At 32.6% G+C, this 21,603-nt stretch overlaps 1 protein-coding gene across 4 annotated transcripts in view; it reads left to right on the top strand.

The window, feature by feature from the left end:
- LOC127738063 (uncharacterized) overlaps window positions 1–21,603 on the top strand; it is a 258,109-nt gene that overhangs the window by 18,182 nt on the left and 218,324 nt on the right. For 2 of the 4 annotated variants that reach the window (XM_052249142.1, XM_052249143.1), the window contains 6 exons: window positions 2,190–2,495; window positions 5,025–5,094; window positions 8,268–8,350; window positions 11,116–11,181; window positions 11,989–12,048; window positions 13,437–15,456. In XM_052249142.1, coding sequence (XP_052105102.1) covers window positions 2,190–2,495; window positions 5,025–5,094; window positions 8,268–8,350; window positions 11,116–11,181; window positions 11,989–12,048; window positions 13,437–15,316 — 2,465 coding nt within the window. In that variant the 3' untranslated portion in view covers window positions 15,317–15,456. Of the gene's footprint in view, window positions 1–2,189; window positions 2,496–5,024; window positions 5,095–7,922; window positions 8,247–8,267; window positions 8,351–11,115; window positions 11,182–11,988; window positions 12,049–13,436; window positions 15,457–21,603 lie in introns of those variants that run through there. The other 2 variants (XM_052249144.1, XM_052249145.1) reach the window with 2 other exon arrangements.

Genomic DNA, 21,603 nt, shown 5'->3' on the forward strand with positions numbered 1-21,603 from the left:
CTAGAGGACGAAATGAACAATCATTTAAAATTACGAAATTCATCAACCTTATTTTTGGAAAATGCCATCTGCGTAATAATTATAACAAGTGTTCTTTTTTTAATGCAAAGTGTAACATTGGAAAATATTTATTTCGTGAATTGAAAATGAGAAATGGCGGTTTGTGATTCGTTACAATAATAGTTTGGAAGAGTTGTTCGAATTATTCTTTGTTTATTTTTTTTCTGTCTATCTTATTATGATTGTATGTATTTATATTGTAAGAATGTGTGTTATACATAGAAATTGTAACATTTACGATTAAAAAACGATTGTAATGCCATATGCCATTATATATATAATGCAAAACATATAATATATAAATCTTGTTGATTTTCGAAGTCTAGAATGATCTTGAACAAATTTATAAAAATATTACAAAAATCAAGTACCAAAGTTTTCAACGAAGAAGAGAAATAAAAAAACATTTCGAGTAGTTCCAGCTATAAGATGGTCGATTCTATGCTATATAAAAATCAAGAGTTATACTTACTAACATTGATTTAGTTTTCAATAATTTAAACATAGCTCATATTAAAAGGTAGAGTTATACAGTAATGAACACTAAGTCTTTTTGGCCATATCATATCGATACACAATTTTGGCATTGCACAAGGTCATTCTTTTCGGATCAGACTGTTTATGTACTGTTTGATATTTTAGTCTGTCTTTTGTTAGTTGTATTGAGCTGCTAGTCTCTTAGGTCGGTGCTTTGTGTCTTTTTTTTTGTCCATCGCATAGCGCGTTGCCGGGGACTTGGAAATACCGGGCGTCCGTCCGTCCGTCCCTGCGTCCGTGTGTCCGTCCGTCCGTCCGATTTTGTAAGCGCTCTCACAGTTACAATTGTTGCCAGATTTTTATAAAACTTATTCTATAGGTTAATATCAGCAATACCTCGGACAAGTTCTATAATGGTGGCCGATCGACTTCTTTTAAAAGAGGTATGCCCCTTGGAAATATTAAATCTATGGAAAATGGCCTCGTTAGCGCTCTCACGGGTACAATTCTTGCCAGATTTTTATTAAACATATACCATAGGTTAATATCAGCAATATCTCGGACAAGTTCTATATTGGTGGCCGATCGACTTTTTTGAAAGAGTAATGCCCCTTGGAAATATTAAATTTATGGAAAATGGTCTCGTTAGCGCTCTCACGGGTACAATTCTTGCTAGATTAATATAAAACTTATACTATAGGTTAATATCAGCAATATCTCGGACAAGTTCTATAATGATGGACGATCGACTTTTTTTAAAAGAGTTATGCCCCTTGAAAATATAAAATATGTGCATCGTGGGGGACATTGGAACTCTGTTCTTTTATTGTTAGTTTTTTTTTGTGTTTCATGACGATCAGATGAGTAAAGCCCATTCCAACTAATTTTTTCAGTTTGTATAGTTGTTAAACCACTGTCCGAGGTCAAGTGAGAAGGTAAGGCGCTCATTAATTTTTTTTAACCGTGCATTATTCTTTATATACATGTCCTACCTCATTCAGAAGCTAGTATTGCAGTAGTCCTATTATATAAGATCTCAATTTCCATTTTGTCGAGGTTACAGGTTCAGTGTTGTGTTATGTAGTTCCATTTTAACGCCCCATCGTCAATCTTAAATGCAGAAAGTTTCTTTCATTATATTGAAGTCAATACCTAATAGAAAATAGTTGTTCAAAAATGTTAAATGTCATTTACTGGGACGAAAGAAGAATATCTGGTCAAATCTTGTCTAACTTCTGGTCAAATCTTGTCTAACTTCATGTCTCATAATATGGACAAGGGTTAAACACTTATGATTATGTCATTATTTTTTGATAAATATAAAATAGTTGTATATCCATGAATGCATGTCTGGTCAAATCTGTCTAAATGCTCGACAGTGATGCGAAATCAGAGAATTGGACCAAGATCCAATGCTTGGCAAATAGTTGTTCAGATTTTTTCTGAAAAGCCCAGAGACGATTAAATTACGTGACATGAAGTGAGCAATCTTGCCAATTACTTGCTGGCGCTAATAGCTAAAGCTCCAAGCAAATATTCGATAATTACAATCATACTTTTTTTTAGAGTTGTACTTGTGTCTGATTTGTATCAAAAGTACCTTCCTCTGAAGAAGCATATATTGAAATCTAAATCTACATTATTTGTTATAGGAAGTTATGTGGTTTTTCAAAAAGCTTTAAATGCAAAACGATGCCCGGGAAGCAGATTCCAGCCATTTGCATATTGGACAAATGAAGAAAACAGATGTATTTACCAAAAAACAAATTGTACCGCGGAGGGTCAACATTTATTAAGTGGAAGTGGAACAACAACAACAGATATTACTTGCAGATGTGATTACAGAAAGGGATATTCTTATTTAATACGTCCAGAAGATCCTTGTAACTGCAAACCAAATGAAGAAGATTGTTCATGCTACCTCAAATTCTGTAATGAAGATCATGCTTTATCACCAGGTACACAACATTTTGAATATTTTAAACATATTCATGTCTAGTAAATTTAAAATGTTACTAAAGTTATTGACTATTTTTTTATTATACTGTACTTCCAGTTTGACTTTTTCATTCGCTGTAATAACAGAATAACACGTATTTAGAGGTTCTATAAATAGCGTTTTGAAAGGTAAACTAAACTGCATCTACAAAATAACGTTTTTTGAAAAAAATGTGCCAATAGTTGCTATTTGTGCAGTAATAAAAAACTGTATTTTCTATAATGTTGAGAAAGTGAAAATAATTTAAAATGTTTGTATAATCCAGATATTATATGTAAGAAAAGGCAAATTAATTGAGAGTATCGAATCGAAAAAGCACAAAATAATTTAACAGCTTACAAACATACAAGAAAATCAAAAACAAAAGAAATTAAAAAACACTTGAGAATATCAATTTTTTTTTGTCTAATTCTAATATGTATAGTAATGTTTGATACGGAAGCCGATAAGGGTCATTCGAAAAAAATAATTTTCGCCATGTCGTAATAACGACATATTATGTCATAATAACGACATCCTTATGTCGTAATAACCACATCGATATGTCGTAATTACGACATCGATATGTCGTAATTATGACAATCTTATGTCTAAATAACAACATCGTTATGTCGTAATAACGTTATTTCGACATAATATGTCGTAATTACGAGATAGATTTTTTAGTTATTGTGTGCGAGTTATGACGTTGTCACATGTATATTGACTTCCGGAAATGGCAACCAGTACACGTTCTTGCAATGAATGATTATTGACACACCTCCATTTAATAGTAATAATAATCGAATAATAATAATAATAATAATAATAATAATAATAATAAAAATAAAAATAGTATATCGAATAATAATAATAATAAAATAATAATAATAATTATTATAATAATATAAATAAAGGCAACAGTAGTATACTGCTGTTCAATAGTTATAATACTAATACAAATAATTATTAATATTATTATTATTTTTTTCTAAATGTTTTTTTAACTTGTGCATCACTTTCATAGTACTGCCTGCCATTTGCGGAAATCAGTATGCATGTGACAAAGTCATATCGTACGCGGTTACGATAAAACCATCTCGTAATTACGACATAGTGATGTCGTTATTACGACATAGCGATGTCGTTATTACGACATAAGGATGTCGCATTTCGACATAGCTATGTCGTTATTACGGAATAGCGATGTCGTAATTATAACATAGTCGACATAATTGGGTTTTTTTTTCGAATGACCCTTATCGGCTTCCGTAGTTTGACATCACTTGGACCTTAAAAACGTAAAATATATCAAATGACGTTTATACGTCTGAGCTTATTATACGGCTGGCACACGTGAAGCAGGATGTGCTTACCCTTTCAGAGCACATGAGATCAACCCCGGTTTTTGATGGGGTTCGTGTTCTTCAGTCTTTAGTTTTCTATGTTGTGTTTTGTATACTGTATAATGGAAACTTCATTCCTCTTGTGTTCATTTTATTGCCTAGAAAGTCCAAGAAAATTTATTATAATTATTTATCTAAGCCTCTTTTAATTTTTGTAGATTATCTTTTGTTAACCGGCTGTTTCTACATATTTGTACATCTCTGGCTTTCAAATGTTTGGGTTAGAGCATTCCTGTTGAAAGTAAATCTAGAAAATTGCTTTGGACACATGAAATTCATAAGTGTTTTTTCTTTCGTCCATGTTGGCGTTGAATAAAGATTCATGCTTATTATTAAAGGTTGACCTTTGACTAATTGTTCTATTCTATTTGTGGTCATATAGCTGCTTATGTTTTCAGGTATTTATACATCCTTGGCATTCGGGTTTGAGCGTTCCTGATGAATAGCACCTCGGACACACAACGTTATGTAACGTGTAATCTTCATTTCCTACAAGAATGCGTTTCATCGAACAAATCGTGCAATGAACCAAACTACTTGGGTTAAGTCCAATGGCGGATCCAGGAGATGTAGAGGTCGTACGCCCCCGTTTGATCGCCAATTTTTTTAAGGATGTTTTCTCACGATATACATTCATTTTTAATGTTAAATCATCAAAAATGTTTTTCTATGTCTTCACTTATTTGGAATTACACTCTCTCTTTCAAAAATCCTGGATCCGCCCCTGAACTCTACAATATCAGTTTACAGAATATGATGCCGCTGTCAGTAACAATATTGGCAATAGTTTGTCATGACAATTTAACTGACGTTTTCTTCATCCAGTAATATCATCAACGACAATTCAAGTTCATTCATCATAGATACCAGGAATTTAATTTTAACCATTGAGATTGCAAGATGGTTATTTTAGTTAAATTCATTTCATTATTATTGTCACATGGCGTTGTCAGTTTATTTTAGTCTTATTAGTTTGAATGTCCTTTTGGTATCTTTCGCCTCTCAACACTCATCATGCACATACTGCTCTTTTAAAGAACAGTTAACTGAACACGAGTGCAGATGTAAATAAATTACAATGACAAAAGGATTATTTTTTTCAGACTATAATTGCGAAGTTATCAAATCCGACGTGATTAGACAATATCAATGTCCACGACTAGTAAGATCAAGGTATAGTTACATTGTATTGAAATCATAAATATGACACTGTAAGTTTGTCATAACCACTCACTACTACTTCATTTTTTCTCTGCTAGGTAGTTGTCTCATTGATAATCTTACCACATGTTTTCCTTTTTATATACATGTACGTATATGGAAAAGTATCCAGTAACCCCTAATAGTTGTATTTTGTTCAAACATAAATGTTTAAACCATAGCATACATTCTATACATTTAAATACTTATATCACACATTTTTAATTAACTGTATCTCTGGAAGTATTAATGTTAGATATATCATTTTTCGATATCTAAATGCAGTTCAACGAATTATAAAAATATACAAAATTTCATAAAAACCCGAAATATCGCCAAATTACGTATACTTTTCCAAAACAAAATTTATATTTCAACCTTGTGCGACTTTCGGTCTAGGGTGCAATTAATTATATAAATTATCGAAAATCATTTGCAATTTTAACCATGCATATTTGCTGATCTAAATGCTTCCATGCAATCATGATAGCTATTGATACTACAGTATCCAAGACATGAATTGTAACCCAGTGCAATAACAAGCATATTGGTCAAGCTATAACCTCCCTTTCAATCGTTTGAGATTATTACTACTATTTTTGTCATTTGCTGTCACTTACGTTTGCATAAATAGCAAAAATTACAAGAATCAAATCTAAAAATATGCACAATGTAGTAGAAACATAACAAAACTTGTTGAGGCCTTATTTTATGATTGAAATAATTTTGATAAAACAAACCAAATCACTGTTAACATGTACATGTAATCACTGTTACTGCACATTAATCAATATCAATTATTTAATATACATGATTGCGGACTGGGTTTTAAGTTAACATGTGCCTTGGTAGCTGTTACACCCAAATTACGTCCTGATACTCTTGGCATTAACAATAATTGTTATTGTAGTTATGCGCATTAAACCAGTGATAAAGTCGTACAGTAAGTCAATTGCAACTCATTAAAGTTAAAAATGACACATGTCAAATTATCTTTTGGTCACTGGTGGACACTTTTCTGATTGGCAATCTACTACACCTCCTCATTATTATTCAATTAGCAAAAAAACACTATAGAGGTTTCAAAGATCCCGAGTTGCTTATCTGGCAAAATATGCCACATTGATATTTTAATTACATTAAATTCACGACAAAAATCATCATCTACAAATGTTTCCATTGTTTCCTATAGATCTTTCATGACTCATCATTATTGTTGCACATTTATTCACAAAAATCCATACTTTTGATTTGCTGACAACAATCGAGAGGCATTTCAAAATTAAAATTTATTTCACAATTAAGGTAGATAGGGTGTCTTCCTCCATCTTGGATTTTGAAATACCAGAAAACAATCGGTCTAGATCTTTAAGAAAATGTGCAAATTTTGAGAGTAGTAGGTAATTCATGTGTAAGAATTTTCATTTTAATATAGAAAATGACATGTTTTATCATATTTATGGTTGTATTTTACAAAAAACAGAATACTTTTGTTTGATTCAATTTTTTCTAACTTTGCCACATAAGGGGAGGCAACTCAAATGTAAGGGCAGATAATTCAGATAAAGTTACTTTTACAATAGAATGTGTTAGGAATTTACCTATTTTATTATGTAGCAAGAAAACGGGTCCCGTGAGCGCATTTTTTTCTTTTTCTTATCTGAAAGCATAATATTAGAGCTATCTTCTCATATTTTATTTCAAAATTCTATGGTGTAGTTTTCGTTTTATGGCAGAAAATTGGGTTTTCCATGCATAATCTATACAAAATCTGTCAATTTTGCACAACCTGTAGCGTGAAAATAAGCCCCATAACCCATTCTTTTTATTATTTTTTTTAAAAAAAGCATGATATAAACTACATTTTGGCAAATTATTAAAAAAATCTATGGATTATAATTTAGACACCTCATCTACCTTAAATACAACATGCATGATAGCACATTTTTCCCTTGAATGTCACAACATTGCCAAGGAAAACAAACGAGAACTTTGATATAACTCGTAATTTCATGGTCAAACCATAAATATGTAATTATAAGAATTGAATGCCGCACAGGTTTAGTTAAAGCGCGAGCACTTCATGCACAATATGATTCGGTCAACGCTTTCATACCCCAATAAAATTACAAAACAAAGCTTCAATTCCAAGATTAATAATGTAAAAATAATAATCACCATTCACGTTGCGAAATTGTTTGTAGAAGCAAGCTAAGCAGTGGCGAGTATTAGTAGAGTAAAAAACTGAAGAAAAAAAAATGTTGGGCGACTGATATTTCAAACTATATATGGAAAAAATAACATATGTTTCCACATGGTCTGACAATGGTTTCTACAATATTCCTTTTGAAGTTTTTCAAGTTAACCTTAAAAACTGTTTAGATTAAATCATTATGTCGTCAACTAAAAACAAGTAAATATCGTTGAGTCTATTCTTTTGCAACGATACAAAGCCGCGATAAGATTTAGGGGGGAGTAAATAATATAAACGAACGGAAAGACAGTAAAAATCATAATAACTATTCCAGTTTCAGTTTGTTCGAATTATACATTCTTGTTTCTATAATGATTTGATGTCACTATGTTGTCATGCAAATTTACATTTAATCCACAAAAGATGATTTTCAACACAGTTTTTTCCAACAAATCATATAAAAATTTACGCCCGTAACGGCTTTGCCCACATTTTACACCCATTAACAAAATAAATATATCATTTCGGATAATTCCTCGGCTAACACTTAAATGTAAGAAAGGTCTCAAAGTAAGGATATTTTGGTGTTGTAGTTTTGCATTTACAGGTATGAAGTTTGATAGCCTTATGCAAATATGTAAGACAGAACTCAAAAATATAAATGCTGATGTCTGACATTTTTTTTGGGAAAATGTAACGGGTGCAAATATTTCACAGATTAAAACAAAAATAAGAGGCCAAAAGAAAGTATCATTCATATGTACCTTCTTCGTATTTATCTTAAAATTAAATTTAAACTGAACCTACATATCAAAATTAACAATGTATTTGTTTCATTGTTTCCTTAAGTTTTTTTTAATGTTTTTATGGTTTATATGTTGTTTTCTCCCTTCTTTTTATGTTAAATAACTTTTTAATCTAAATGAATTTTATGTATTATATCTATTTAAAGTGAAGACGGTACTGTTCATAGGAATCACACGAACGTTGAACTGACATCAAATAGCTACAACAATAACATAATTAGGCAACCAAGTAAGTTGACAAATGACTTTCCATTGCCATTCGAGTTGCAATGCAATTTTTGACACGTTCGCTAGAGCAATGCGTTGCTGTCGATTCGCAATTCCCAGAGCAATCGATGCGTGACAGTTAATTCATGCTAACAAAAACAACGTGTAACACTCTAGAACGACGTGTAACAGTTTTGTCGTTTTTGTTAGAGCGACGCGTTGCAACTATTCGCTCGTTTGAAGTTGTCAACGTTGTTCAAACAGAATACATGTAAAAGAGGGGCGAAAGATACCAGAGGGACATTCAAACTCATAAATCGAAAATAAACTGACAACGCCATGGTTAAAAAAGAAAGACAACAGACAAACAATAAATAGCACACAAAACACTACATAGAAAACTAAAGACTAAGCAACACGAACCCCACCAAAAACTGGGGGTGATCTCAGGTGCTCCGGAAGGGTAAGCAGATCCTTCTCCACATGTGACACCCGTCGTGTTGCTCATGTTAGTACAAACCCGGTAACAAGTCTAATTCGGTAGGTCACATTCGTGAAAAGGGTGACGGGATTGTAGTTACGACATTAGGAACATATCCACTATCATCTGTGAAACGGGTAAATGATATCCCTTAACTTGTCTGTTCAAAGAACCCAAAAATATGTTTTAACCAATAAAATAGAATATGCCTAAATTTGAATATTCAAATGCAGGATTCAAACACGAGGCAATCTTTAAATTATATCAGACAAAAATGTATTGCGTGTGTAAGAGAATTCTTATATTCAGAGCCTGTTGGTGATGAAAATCTCTCATCAGTTATTTCATAGTTGTCATTTCTGCCAAACATAGTTTACGTTGTACTGTGTCTATGACTAAATGCTTCAATTTCAACCGAAATTATTGGCTATATGTGATTCAGAGAATTTCATTACTAATTGATAGAGTTTACAGGTTTTGAACACAAAGCACGTTCCGAAGTTGTAACACACGTTGCTCCCGAGAGTGCACGAATTACGTGCAACACATTGCCCTAGTGAACGTATTAAAATTTGCGTTGTGACTTAAATAGCTCTGCTTAAATTACGTCCTCATTTCGTACACATTTGATCTAAATCAGATACAAGTACACACATCTGTTAATCTAATTCAAAATTAGTTGTGAATGATATTGTTATTGGATACCTTCGCCCTTTGCATCATGCAGAAGATTATCTTGTAAAAACAGACAAGACGATTGTGTTATATATAGCATAGTGGCATATTTTTTGTTGTTGATATAAGCAAGAATATTAAGCGAATTTGATAGGGCGAGTTGATATTCGAAATGATGAAGTATGTATTAAAAAATCAAATGCCATCATTCTTTTATTGGCTATTTTTCTTAACAATATGTTGTTGTTGGTTTTTTTGGGGGGGGGGGGGGGGGGGGGGGGGGGGGGGTTTGTTGCGGGCGTTAACTATGAACTTATGTTTGAAAATTTTATTTTTTAAGCGATCAAAACGTTGCGATAGTTATTTTGCTGTATAAATGATGTCGGATGAATTTCATTGATAAATTGACGTTGATTGACATGAAAAAGATAACATTGCTGCATTGTCACGTGACGACATAATATATAAAAGTTTATGCTAAGCCTTGTAAGAGCTTATATGCATGCGTGAGAACGACCTACACATTCTAACTATATCACTTTCAGTTAAAGCCACACGTTTTCCGGAAAATCCGACAAAATCGCTCTTTTAGAATTAGTCCAATTTTGTCCCATAAAAAAAGAATGGGCAACAAGGGTAAATCACGTTCTGTAAATTACAACTCTGATTCAAACACGAAATTCTGTGAAGCTGACATCACCAAGATGCTTGATTTTTTTTATTGACAACCTATGTCTTAATTTGAAAGACACATTCTTTAAAAAAAATTAATTGGCATTCCTATATCAACCAAATGTGTTTCTCGATTTGCTGACTTGTTCTTTTATTCATTTGAGGCAGACTTTCATACAGGAGCTTTTTAGGAAGAATAAACAAAACTGCACGATCCGCAGTATAGATGATGGCATATTACTAAATAATATATAGTTTGGTTACCATATTAATCTAAAGTCTGCCTTAAATCTTCAAAATGTTGAAGTGCATTTAGAAATTGATAATAGGAGTCGAAGGAGATGAAATCATTACGAAAAAGGGACGATTTCAGCTTCCCAATTGTGAACTTCCCATTTCTATGCGGCAACATTCTAGCAGCGCCTGCATATGGAGTATATATTTTCTAGTTGATTGATGCGATGTTCCAGTTTTTGCGTTTCCTATCATGATTTCCTCAGTAAAAGGTTGCAGCTTACAGGAAAGCATTGAAACAAGGGTTACATGTGGTAAAGTTGAAGTTATCCCTTCGAAAGTATTACGGACACCATTACAAGTTTGTTGAATATATATATGTCACAGGTGACCTCGGAATGTTCCAATTGTGTTAACCTCAATCCAATCTTAGATTATGACATCACCGGATTTGTACTTGCATACGCAACGGGTGACTTGTGTGGAACAGGAACTGCTTACCCTTACCTTAGGTCATCACCGGTATTTTTGTGGAGTTTGTATTGCTGAAGTCTTTACTTTTCTAAATAGTGTTTGTTGGACTTGTGAGTTTTGAATATTCATTGGTATCTTTCGCTTCTTTTTATAATATATTACCATTTAAGTTGGTGATTATGAATCTCTTTATCGTTTTATTGTAATGTAATTATGTTATAGTACCATTATTTTTTTTAATTATTTTGTAGTTGATAGATTTCTTGTTGGAAGAGTATTATTTGGTGCAATCGTTGTTATGATTGCTACCTTTAGTGGTAAGTTGAGTCATATTCCAAATAATACAGTCAATTTTGGTATTTGTTTATTATGTTACAGTTCGAATTTTGATTCAGTAGGATCCATGATCCTCTTAATACAAATTGGAACTCCAAAACTACTAATAGAAAATGAAATTCTGATTTTCACTAACCGAAATCCAGTAAAAATCAGAATACTTATTATTACGAGTAAAAATTAGAATGTCCAGAATTTCTAGTAGAATCCATGATATTAATAAAATTATGGAAATAAACTCATCACAGATACCAGGATTAAAATAGTGTACGGCAGACACGCTAGTGTCGTCTACAAAAGATTAATCAGTGACACTCGAATCAAAAAAATAATTAAAAGGCCAAATAAAGTACGAAAGTATGATTCTGGATTATACTGTATTTTATTTTTATTCTTTTAATAATTGCACTTGCTATATATATATATAAACAAAAATACGACTACCAATACTTTATTACAAACATTTTTTTGTGTAGCAAAATGTTTTGCTTAATAACAGGAATAACCAATTCTATTATATTTTCCTGTACAGTTGCAGACAGTAGCCAAATGACAATCATCGCCGAAGTTTTAATGTTTTCTTCTTCACAAGTTGAATATGTGAAAAATCAGAGAGCGATTAGAGATCAATTTCCGAAAAAAATATCCTTGAGTTTGTTTGCTACAAATTACGAAAGATTAGGGGATAAATAATAATAAAAAAAATTCTCTTTGTGTGTTTTTTTTTTCGTATAACCAGACGAAATTCTTGACAATCTAAATTTATAACTCACTTGCTAATGTTTCAGTATGGTTTGGGGTATTAGTTTTTGCAGTTGAGGAGAAATTTGATCTGTCCCAGATAATAGGTAAGGCAATATATTTCACATTGCTTTTATCCAGTTGTTGTAAATTTTGTGCACGGTTTTACAAGTACCAATCACCATGGTAACAATATTCAACATGAAACACAGTTCATTTTTTGTTTATTACAAATTAAGATGGGGGAATGGTTTTAGATTAAATATGTGTTTTGTGTTATTCAAAACAAAGGAAATTATCGTACTTTACTGCCAGCCAATGATTCAAAAAGATACCAGAGGGACAGTCAAACTCATAGATTGAAAACAAACTGACAACGCCATAGCCAAAAATAAAAAGACAAACAGACAAATAATAGTACAGATGACACAACATAGAAAACCAAAGACTAAGCAACACGAACCCCACCAAAAACTGGGGGTGATCTCAGGATTCTCCGGAAGGGTAAGCAGATCCTGCTCCACATGTGGCACCCGTCGTGTTGCTTATGTTATTACAAATCCGGTAAATAGTCTAATTCGGTAAGTTATATTCGTGAAAAGGGAGGGTATTGTAGTTACGACATAAGGAACATATCCGATATCATCTGTGAAACGGTTATTCCATAACGGTCAACCAACTCGTGATGGCGTCCGTAAAATTTACGAAGGGATGATTTCAACTTCCCCATTTGGAACTCTTGGTTTAATAGCTTCCTTGTGAGCAGCAATCCTCTATCAAGGAAATCATGATAGGAAACACAAGCCCGGGAATATCGTATCAATTGGGAGATATATACTCCGTATGCAGCTGGAATGTTGCTACATAGAAATGGAAAGTTCCCAATTGGGAAGCTGAAATCATCTCTTTTGTTGTAAAGTTTTGTTTTCAACCGACCCTTATTGTCAATTTCTAGATGTAAGTCAAGATATGAGGCAGACTTAACTGTATCTGTAGTATCCTTTATCTCTAGTTCGATGGGATAAATTCGTTCAACATACATTGTAGTCACCAAATTTTGTATTATTTAGTGAGAGAACATCATCTATATAGCGGAACGTAGAGTTCAAGGATATTGCTAACTTCTTATCTTTCTTCCTAAGACGTTCCTGTATGAAGTCAGCCTCATAATAATAAAGAAACAAGTCGGCAAGAAGAGGGGCACAATTGGTTCCCATTGGAATTCCGACAGTCTGTTGAAAAACACGTCCTCCAAACGTAACAAATATGTTGTCAATCAAGAAATCAAGCATCTTGATAATGTCAGTTTCACAGAATTAATCGTCGTTAACTTGTCTAAGAGATTGGAAAAGGATATTTTATATTATTGTACTGACCACATTTTCTTTTAATACTATACTAGTTAGCAAAAATTAATATTTTTGAAGTTTTTCATTTACATATATTAAAATTAATTGTCATGAATTTGGTCGTGAATTTGATATTATTTTTTCAGATACAAGCATTTTACAATGTGTAACGGACACAGAGGCTTTTAAACAAGCTAAGATTGCATTTAAAAATAATAATATTTTAATTATAAAAGGAGAACACGGTTCAGGGAAAACCTCTTTGGCCATGCAATTATCAACAATGTACAGAAATAATAACTACACTGTTCTAGTACTGGATAACACAAACGTTCATCTCCTCAACGCCATTAAAGATTTTTTTACAAAATACGTTATTGTTTTGGAAGAATGGTTTGACGTGTGTGCGGAAGAAAAAATATGGCCTCAAAGCATTATTAATGCTATAAAAAATATTCAAATGGCAAGCAAGTGTAAAGCGATAGTCACTGTAAATTCAGCTAATAGTACAGAATGTGAAAAATTAAAGTCGGCTGGAATTTGGACCGAATCTAACATTGTAAACCTTGACCTAGACGATTCATTCAGTAGAGAAGACAGAGAAAAGATTTTACTGTTTCACTTAGATTTAAATAAAAGGGAATTAAATGAAACAGAAATCAAGAAAATAATAACTGCACAAACAGTGGCTGCCTTTCCAATTCAATGTGCAGCTTTCTGTAGCACAGACAGCTATTTTGAACTTGGTTCCAGATTTTTTAGACTACCACAGCAAGGTTTAATTGACAAAATCAACGAACTTCGCACCAAAGGTAGGAACAATATAACAGACAGAGTCAAATATTGTACTTTAGTATATATCCTCATAAACCCCGACAATGGATTACAACTTAACGATATAGATACGAAAAAAATCAACGGAATATGCAGGTATGTTTTTAAACAGAAATGCTCGGAAGAATCGTCCATAAAAAGCGCTTGCCAAAGTATGCATTTGCCTTATTTACAATGTAATGAAAGTGGAGACTATTTTCTTCGTCCTGTTATCTATCAGGCAGTCTTATTGTCATATGCTTATATAGATGTTGAATGTCTAAAACTAGTCTTACAAAATTGCGACTTAAAAGCTCTTCTTGATGTTTTAAGACCTTCAACATACGTGAAGATAAATGAGGAGGAAACTGTTCTAATTGTAGACAAGAACAAACTGAGATGTGGATTTGATATAATAGCTAAGCGTTTTGCAGAGGCTTGTTTGCATAGTGAGCAAAAATCTGAACTAATATGCGAATATATTGAAAGTTATAGATTTTCAACCGTCTTGCAAAAAACGATGACATATTTAGACAAACGTTTGAAAGATTTGACTACAGAAAACCGAGTAAAACTGATGATTTTGGTGATAAAAAGGTTAACATTGAATTGTTCAAGTCTTGATTTAGTTATTTATACTCCAACTGACTTTGCTTTGGCATGGTCGATTATTGTTTTTCAAATATCAGACAAAATGAAGCTTCTTTCTGAAATAGATAAATGTTTCTTGAAAAAGGGTCACTACAGTTCGTTAGAGGGAATTTTAAAGACTGTTGTTGATGAGCATGGAAATACTATTTTACATTACTGTATTCTTTGGTGGTACCATAGAGAAAATCCATTAATAGTGCGAATTTCGAAGACGCTTCGTCATTCAGCTAGCAACTACATTACCTTTTCTGGAAAAAACAGTATTCTTAGTCGGAACCAGGAGGTAAATATGTCGGCATTAGATTTTGCTGCATACTTTGGCAATTATGAAGCAGTTGGTGATTTTCTTTTTGATATAGCAAAGTGGGATAACATAGAATCAAAAGACATAAGCAGTTTGATCGAGTTTGCTGAGAATGGAAAAGCAAACAATATTATTCAAAAGTATGACAGTTGTAAATTTGTTAACCACGAGGTATGTGGTCCAATTTCAGTAAATGAACATTTTAGTTATGATCAAACGATCAAAAAATTGCAATCAATAAGAAAAGACATCAAATAAGATAATAATTTGGCGGAAGCAGTTCTGTTGCAAATGTATTACAAAATTGATTCTTAGATTTTATTCATGATAATATAGGTACCGTATAGCTGCACCATTAAATAATGTCTTTTGTGTTATAAATTTTAAATCACTTTCAATCATTTATTTTTATTATTCGAGCGTCAGTGACGAGTCTTTTGTAAATGAATTGCGCATCTACTGTACAAAATTATAAGCCTGGTATCTTTGATGAGCTTTTTTTGTTTGTCGTTTTTCAAGATCTGATTTCAGTGTATCATCACTTGAACACCACTTCTGCTTACTGTCAAGGACTATGTTTCTATTGACATAAACACACGAGTACTTGGTTTTGATTGTAAAGTAGTCTTTGGCTTATTTTTATTTCTTTCACGTGGTTTGTGGAAAACAAACTTATTGTTCTTTGTGGGCACGCGTGTGTGTCGTTGTGTGTGTATCCATTATTTCAGATAGCCAATTGTATATGATAATGGGAAATACACATTGAAATCAATCCCATGTTAGCCGATCATTTTCTCCTGTTGGCACACCCTGTCTCTCTCCCTTTGATGTCCATGCGATCCCGTCAGTTTTTTTCTTTACCTTGATTGTGATTGTATTTTCTTAATAGATTTATGAGATTTGAACATCGGTAACCTACTGTTGCGTCTTATTTTTCCCCATAATCACCGAAACCCTTTAGACACAAGTAACGACGGTTATTCACACAAAAAGCAAGGTTACATTTTCAGAAGTAACGTTCCCATCATTTCTCATCTAACTCGACACTTTTTTGATATTTTTACTGTAAATTCATTTATTTTCATGGATTGCAAAAAACCTGCATATGTAATTTCGTGGTTTTGCCAAAGTTATATAACCTTGTAAAAATAATTTGCAATTCGTTGAACATTTAAATTCGTGGTTCACCTGTACCACTAAATGCACATAGAACGAATAACAATATATTCCACAGTAGTTTGTTGATTACACTTCAAATTGGTATGTTGTAAAAGACCAAGAATCGTAGATGTAAGACCCTCAAACCATGATCACGAAGCCACATTTTAAAAGTTCGAAGCAAATATTATAGTATTTCCATTAAAGTTATATTAAATAAATTACATTTTCTCCCTTCAATGTAAGACAGGAGCGAGAATAACAATAAGACATGTATAATGACGAGTCGAGTATTTATATTTTAATATGTGCTGTTACTAATACACAATGTACTATAGCACATACAACTGCAAAGAAGTATCATTATCAAATTAAGCACTTTTCAAAGTTTATGTTATTCTCAAACTTTCGAAAGTTATTTTCAATTGGTCATTTTCTTCATGTTTCCAAACTTAACGCTAATTCTTTTCTACCCCAGGTATAGGTTCCCTTAACCTTATTTGGCACATTTGTTTGGAACTTCAGGTTTTAATGCTCTTCAACTTCGTATTTGAATTGTGCTTCCAACTGTTTTGATTTGAGCGTCACTACTTGGTCTTATGTAGAAGCGCGTCTGGCGTACATAATTACAAGCCTGCGACTCTTTTCACAAAAAATCTTACGATTAAAATTGATCGTAAGTTATACTGAAATGTGTATGACTTACGAGTATTTTTACTCTTCAGATTTTTTGTGAAAAGAGCCGCTGGTATCTTTGATGATTTTTTCAAGAAGCCAATACAAAGTTAAAATCTAGCAACTTTAAGTTAAGTCTCAAACCTCAATAAGTGTTCATCTATGACCTTTTCTCGTACTATTGATTTAGTTTTATTATGCGAAAATACATAAAGTAAGTGAGGTGAAAGACACCAAAGGGATATTCAAACTCACAAGTCGAACACAACTGACAATACTAATACATGAAAAAAAAGAAAAACGACCAAAAGACAAATAACTATATACAAAACTCAACATAGAAGACTGAAGACTGACCAACACAAATTACATACACTAAAAACCGGGGGTGTACTCTGGTGCTCTGGAAGGGTAAGCAGATCCTGCTCCACATGTGACACCGTCGTGTTGCTCGTGTAAGTACAAACCTTGTGATAAGTCTAATTCGGTAGGTAACATGCGATTCGAGAAAAGAGGACGGTTTTGTGGTTACAACAGTACCCAATATATCCTCAGTGTTATTTCAAATTAAGTAAGATAATAAAAACCATACTCTTAATTTAAGTCAGCTTGTCGATGATATTACTGTATTTGTAAGGTTAACACAAAATGTTTCAATTACATTGAATATAATCGAAATTGTGGGTCACTCTATGGCCATAAACTAAATAAGAATGAAAGAACCTTATTGAGTACACTCGCATACCCCACGCCCCCACATTGTCAGTAGGCGAACAAAATCTCACCAGATACCTAAGTTCAAAGACTCATAACTCCTACAAAAGTCAACTGATTAAAAATGCTTGTAGATATGCACATCTACATATTATGTCCTCAATAACTACAAAGTTTCATGAAATTCTGTTAGGTGGTTTCAGAGGAGATGAGATGACAAAATGTTGCAGTAGTACATTTAGGCCAAAATTCTAAGTTCAAATAGGCATAACTCCTAGAAAATAAATTGAATCATAATTTCCTGACGATATGCAAATCTACATAGTATGTCCTTATCATCTACAAGGTTTCATGAAATTCTGTTGTGTGGTTTCAGAGGAGTTGAGATGACAAAATGTTGCAGTAGTATATTTAGGCCAATATTCTAAGTTCAAATGAGCAAAACTTTAAGAAAATTAATTGATTCATAATTTCCTGACGATATGCACATCTACATAATATGTCCTTATTATGTACAAAGTTTCATGAAATTCTGTTGTGTGGTTTCAGAGGAGTTGAGATGACAAAATGTTGCAGTAGTATATTTAGGCCAAAAATCTTAGTTCAAATGGGCAAAACTCCTAGAAAATAATTGAATCATAATTTCCTGACGATATGCACATCTACATAGTATGTCCTTATTATTTGTGGACAGTTTTGACTTTTCAACTCTTTACACTACACTTCCACACAATCTTATCAAACAAAAGTTTCATTATTTAATTACATGGTCGTTTGGTAAATCCGAATGCAAATATATTTGCTGCAACTCATTTAAAGCCTGCTTCTCTAATGAGAAAGGTAAATATGCTAGATATACTAACTGGAGGTGTGATGAGATGATTGAAGCTGTAAATTTTCTCCTTGATGATATTTGTGTACGTTTATCGATAAAGTTTATCGACAGGCTGTAGGTATTCCTATGGGCACCAATTGTGCCACTTTAATAGCAGACTTGTTCTTGTACTGTTATGAATCACGGTTTATGACCAAACTCAGTAAAGACCCGTCTAAATTGCATTTAATTAATAAATCAACAACACTTACCGTTATCTTGATGATATTTTTTCTAAATATACTGCCGAATCACAGTTTATGACAAAACTCAGTAAAGACCCGTCTAAATTGCATTTAATTAATAAAATCAACAACACTTCCCGTTATCTTGATGATATTTCTTCTAAATATACTGCCGAAATTTACCCAAAGGAACTTACTTTAAATAAATCAAATATAAACGGTAATAACTGTCCTTTCCTAGATTTAGATATTTCAGTTTTACACGGGAAACTCTTATACTAAAATTTACGACAAAAGGGACGATTTTTCGTTCCCTATTGTTCATTTTCAATTTTTTGGACGGTGATGTGCCTTTTGCACTATCTTACGGTGTTTATATATCACAACTCGTTCGCTATGCGCGTGTCTGTTGTAACATTTTGGATTTCAATGAACGTAATCTATGTATTACTGGTATATTATTAAGTCAGGGATTTCGTTAACACAAATTACTTCAAACCTTTACTAAATTCTTCCATAGATATAAAGATTTGGTTTTGAAGTTTGGTTGTACCTGTAGAAAACTTATTTCAAACGGGATAGCACATCCTCATTTTAACGGAGATGTTGTTTACTGAGCCCGGAAATTTGGAAACGATCCGGGTAAACTTATCGATCCTTTAAATAAACTTATTCTAAAAGGTTAACAATTCAACACTGTAATTAGATCTTTGAATATTGTTTTAAGGGTATTAATATTGATTTTGTTATCAGTAAATTAAGATCAAACTAAATATGATTTGTATATACATATGCACATTCATGGCTCTACAATCTGTCGATACCTGTATCTTGGCATTGCACAAGGTTGTGTTTTTTTCTAACCGTTTATGGCGTCTTTACACTAAATCCATTGGAGGTTGGATGTGTACTGATTGATATTTTAGTCTAACATGCATGATTTTTTTTCATTAGCTAATATTGGCTTTGAACAAGCTGTCAGTAACTGCGAGTACTCTCAGATCTGTACTTAGTGTCTTTCTGTTGTGTGGATATATAAATACTCGTTCATTCTATATTTTTGTTAGATGTATTTCTATTTGTATCCATCTGATGAGGTAAGCCTTTTTCAACTGATTTTTATAGTGTGTTCTTATGTTGTACTGTTACGCCCTTGTCCCAGGTTAGGGGAGGGTTGGCGCCTTCAAACTAGTTTAGCCCCTCCACATTCTGTAGGCGCCTTCAAACAAGTTTAGCCCCGCTACATTCTGTAGGCGCCTGTCCCAAGTCAGGAGCCTGTAATTCAGTGGTTGTCGTTTGTTGCTGTGTAACATATTTGATTTTCGTTCATTATTTTGTACATAAATTAGGCCGTTAGTTTCTCGTTAGGCCTTTTATAGCTGACTATGCGGTATGGGCTTTGTTGAAGGCCGTACGGTGACCTATATTTGTTTATTTCTGTGTCATTTGGTCTCTTGTGGAGAGTTGTCTCATTGGTTATCATACCACATCTTCTTATTTTTGAGATAACAAAATGTTGCAGTAGTATATTTAGGCTAAAATTCTAAGTTCAAATGTGCAAAACTCCTAGAAAATAAATTGAATCATAATTTCCTAACGATATGCACATCTACATAGTATGTCCTTAGTATCTACAAAGTTTCATGAAATTCTGTTAAGCGGTTCCAGAGGAGTTGTGATGACAAGAATAGGACTGACGGACTGACGGACGGACGGACAGACGGACGGGTCAAGAACATTATACCCTACGGAACTTTGTTCCGTGGGATATATTAAAACAGAAGGAATATGGCTCGGAAGTTTGTCGTCGAGTAGAGAAAAACTTGAAAATATAGATGGACAGACGGAACCATAATAAGCGTAGGGTATTAATTTTAGACTGTAAAAAAAATTAATGTAAAAAATTAAATCAACAACGGCAATGCAAGAAATCAGAAAAAGTAATAAACGACAAGAATATTAGAAACTAAACAGTGATAGGAAAGATAACTCTGGTCAAATATCATTTATATGTTGCATGACAAAGAATATCTGGCAAAATAAAAAAAAAATAATTTATAGCTTTATATGGAATAATAAAACGGAAAAAAATAAAGAGATCAGTATACAATAAAGATTATTGTGCAGGTGGGCTCAAGATGATCGATATAGATAAATATATGGAATCAATTAAATAAATAGTAATTGGGTAAGAAGACTCGTCGCCTAATTTGAAGGTAATACCAAAATTCTACTTTAATAGATATGGACAAGAATTTTTAATATTCAAATAGAGTTTTGACAAAATTGACTTAATTGATAAATTCAAAGAAAATGAATCCGAATTTAATATAAAAATAATCAAAACCTGGATAAATTCAAAATCTGGAGATGAACTGAACCAATTTTAACCAAAATAAATTGTAAACGTCTTATCTTCAAAATTTGGACAAAAAGTTCTATTTGTCAATAATATAATTGATTATAAAGGGGAAATTAATTAAAATATGTAATTAGATAAACTGTCTTTGCATGCTAATTGGTTTTCAGAATACTTTAAATTAGTGAAAGCAATACAAAAACATTGGTTGTATGAACTTACCTTAAGAAAAACCAGTTTGAAAAAAAGTAGCAACTAGTTCTGAGTTTAAAGTTCAAATTAGGAAGGTAAACATATACCAATACAAAAATTATCGTCTAAAGACATTTATCTTTCGCTTTTGGGCAGATATTGTAAGAAACGATATGGTGTGCAAAATGTGACAGACAGATTAGTCTAGATGACCAACCAAAGAAAAGAGAAAAAATGCTCTATTTCAAGAAACAAGTTGAAAATGCTTAGATGGAAATTTCTACATTGCATATTACAATCTAAACAACGAATGTTCTTCTGGAAAATAGCAAAAAGTCCTGTATGTTATAAGTTATGTTATTGAAGATCATGAACATTACTTTTTAAC

This window comes from Mytilus californianus, unplaced genomic scaffold (assembly GCF_021869535.1).
Source record: "Mytilus californianus isolate M0D057914Y unplaced genomic scaffold, xbMytCali1.0.p SCAF_4, whole genome shotgun sequence".
NCBI lineage: Eukaryota > Metazoa > Mollusca > Bivalvia > Mytilida > Mytilidae > Mytilus > Mytilus californianus.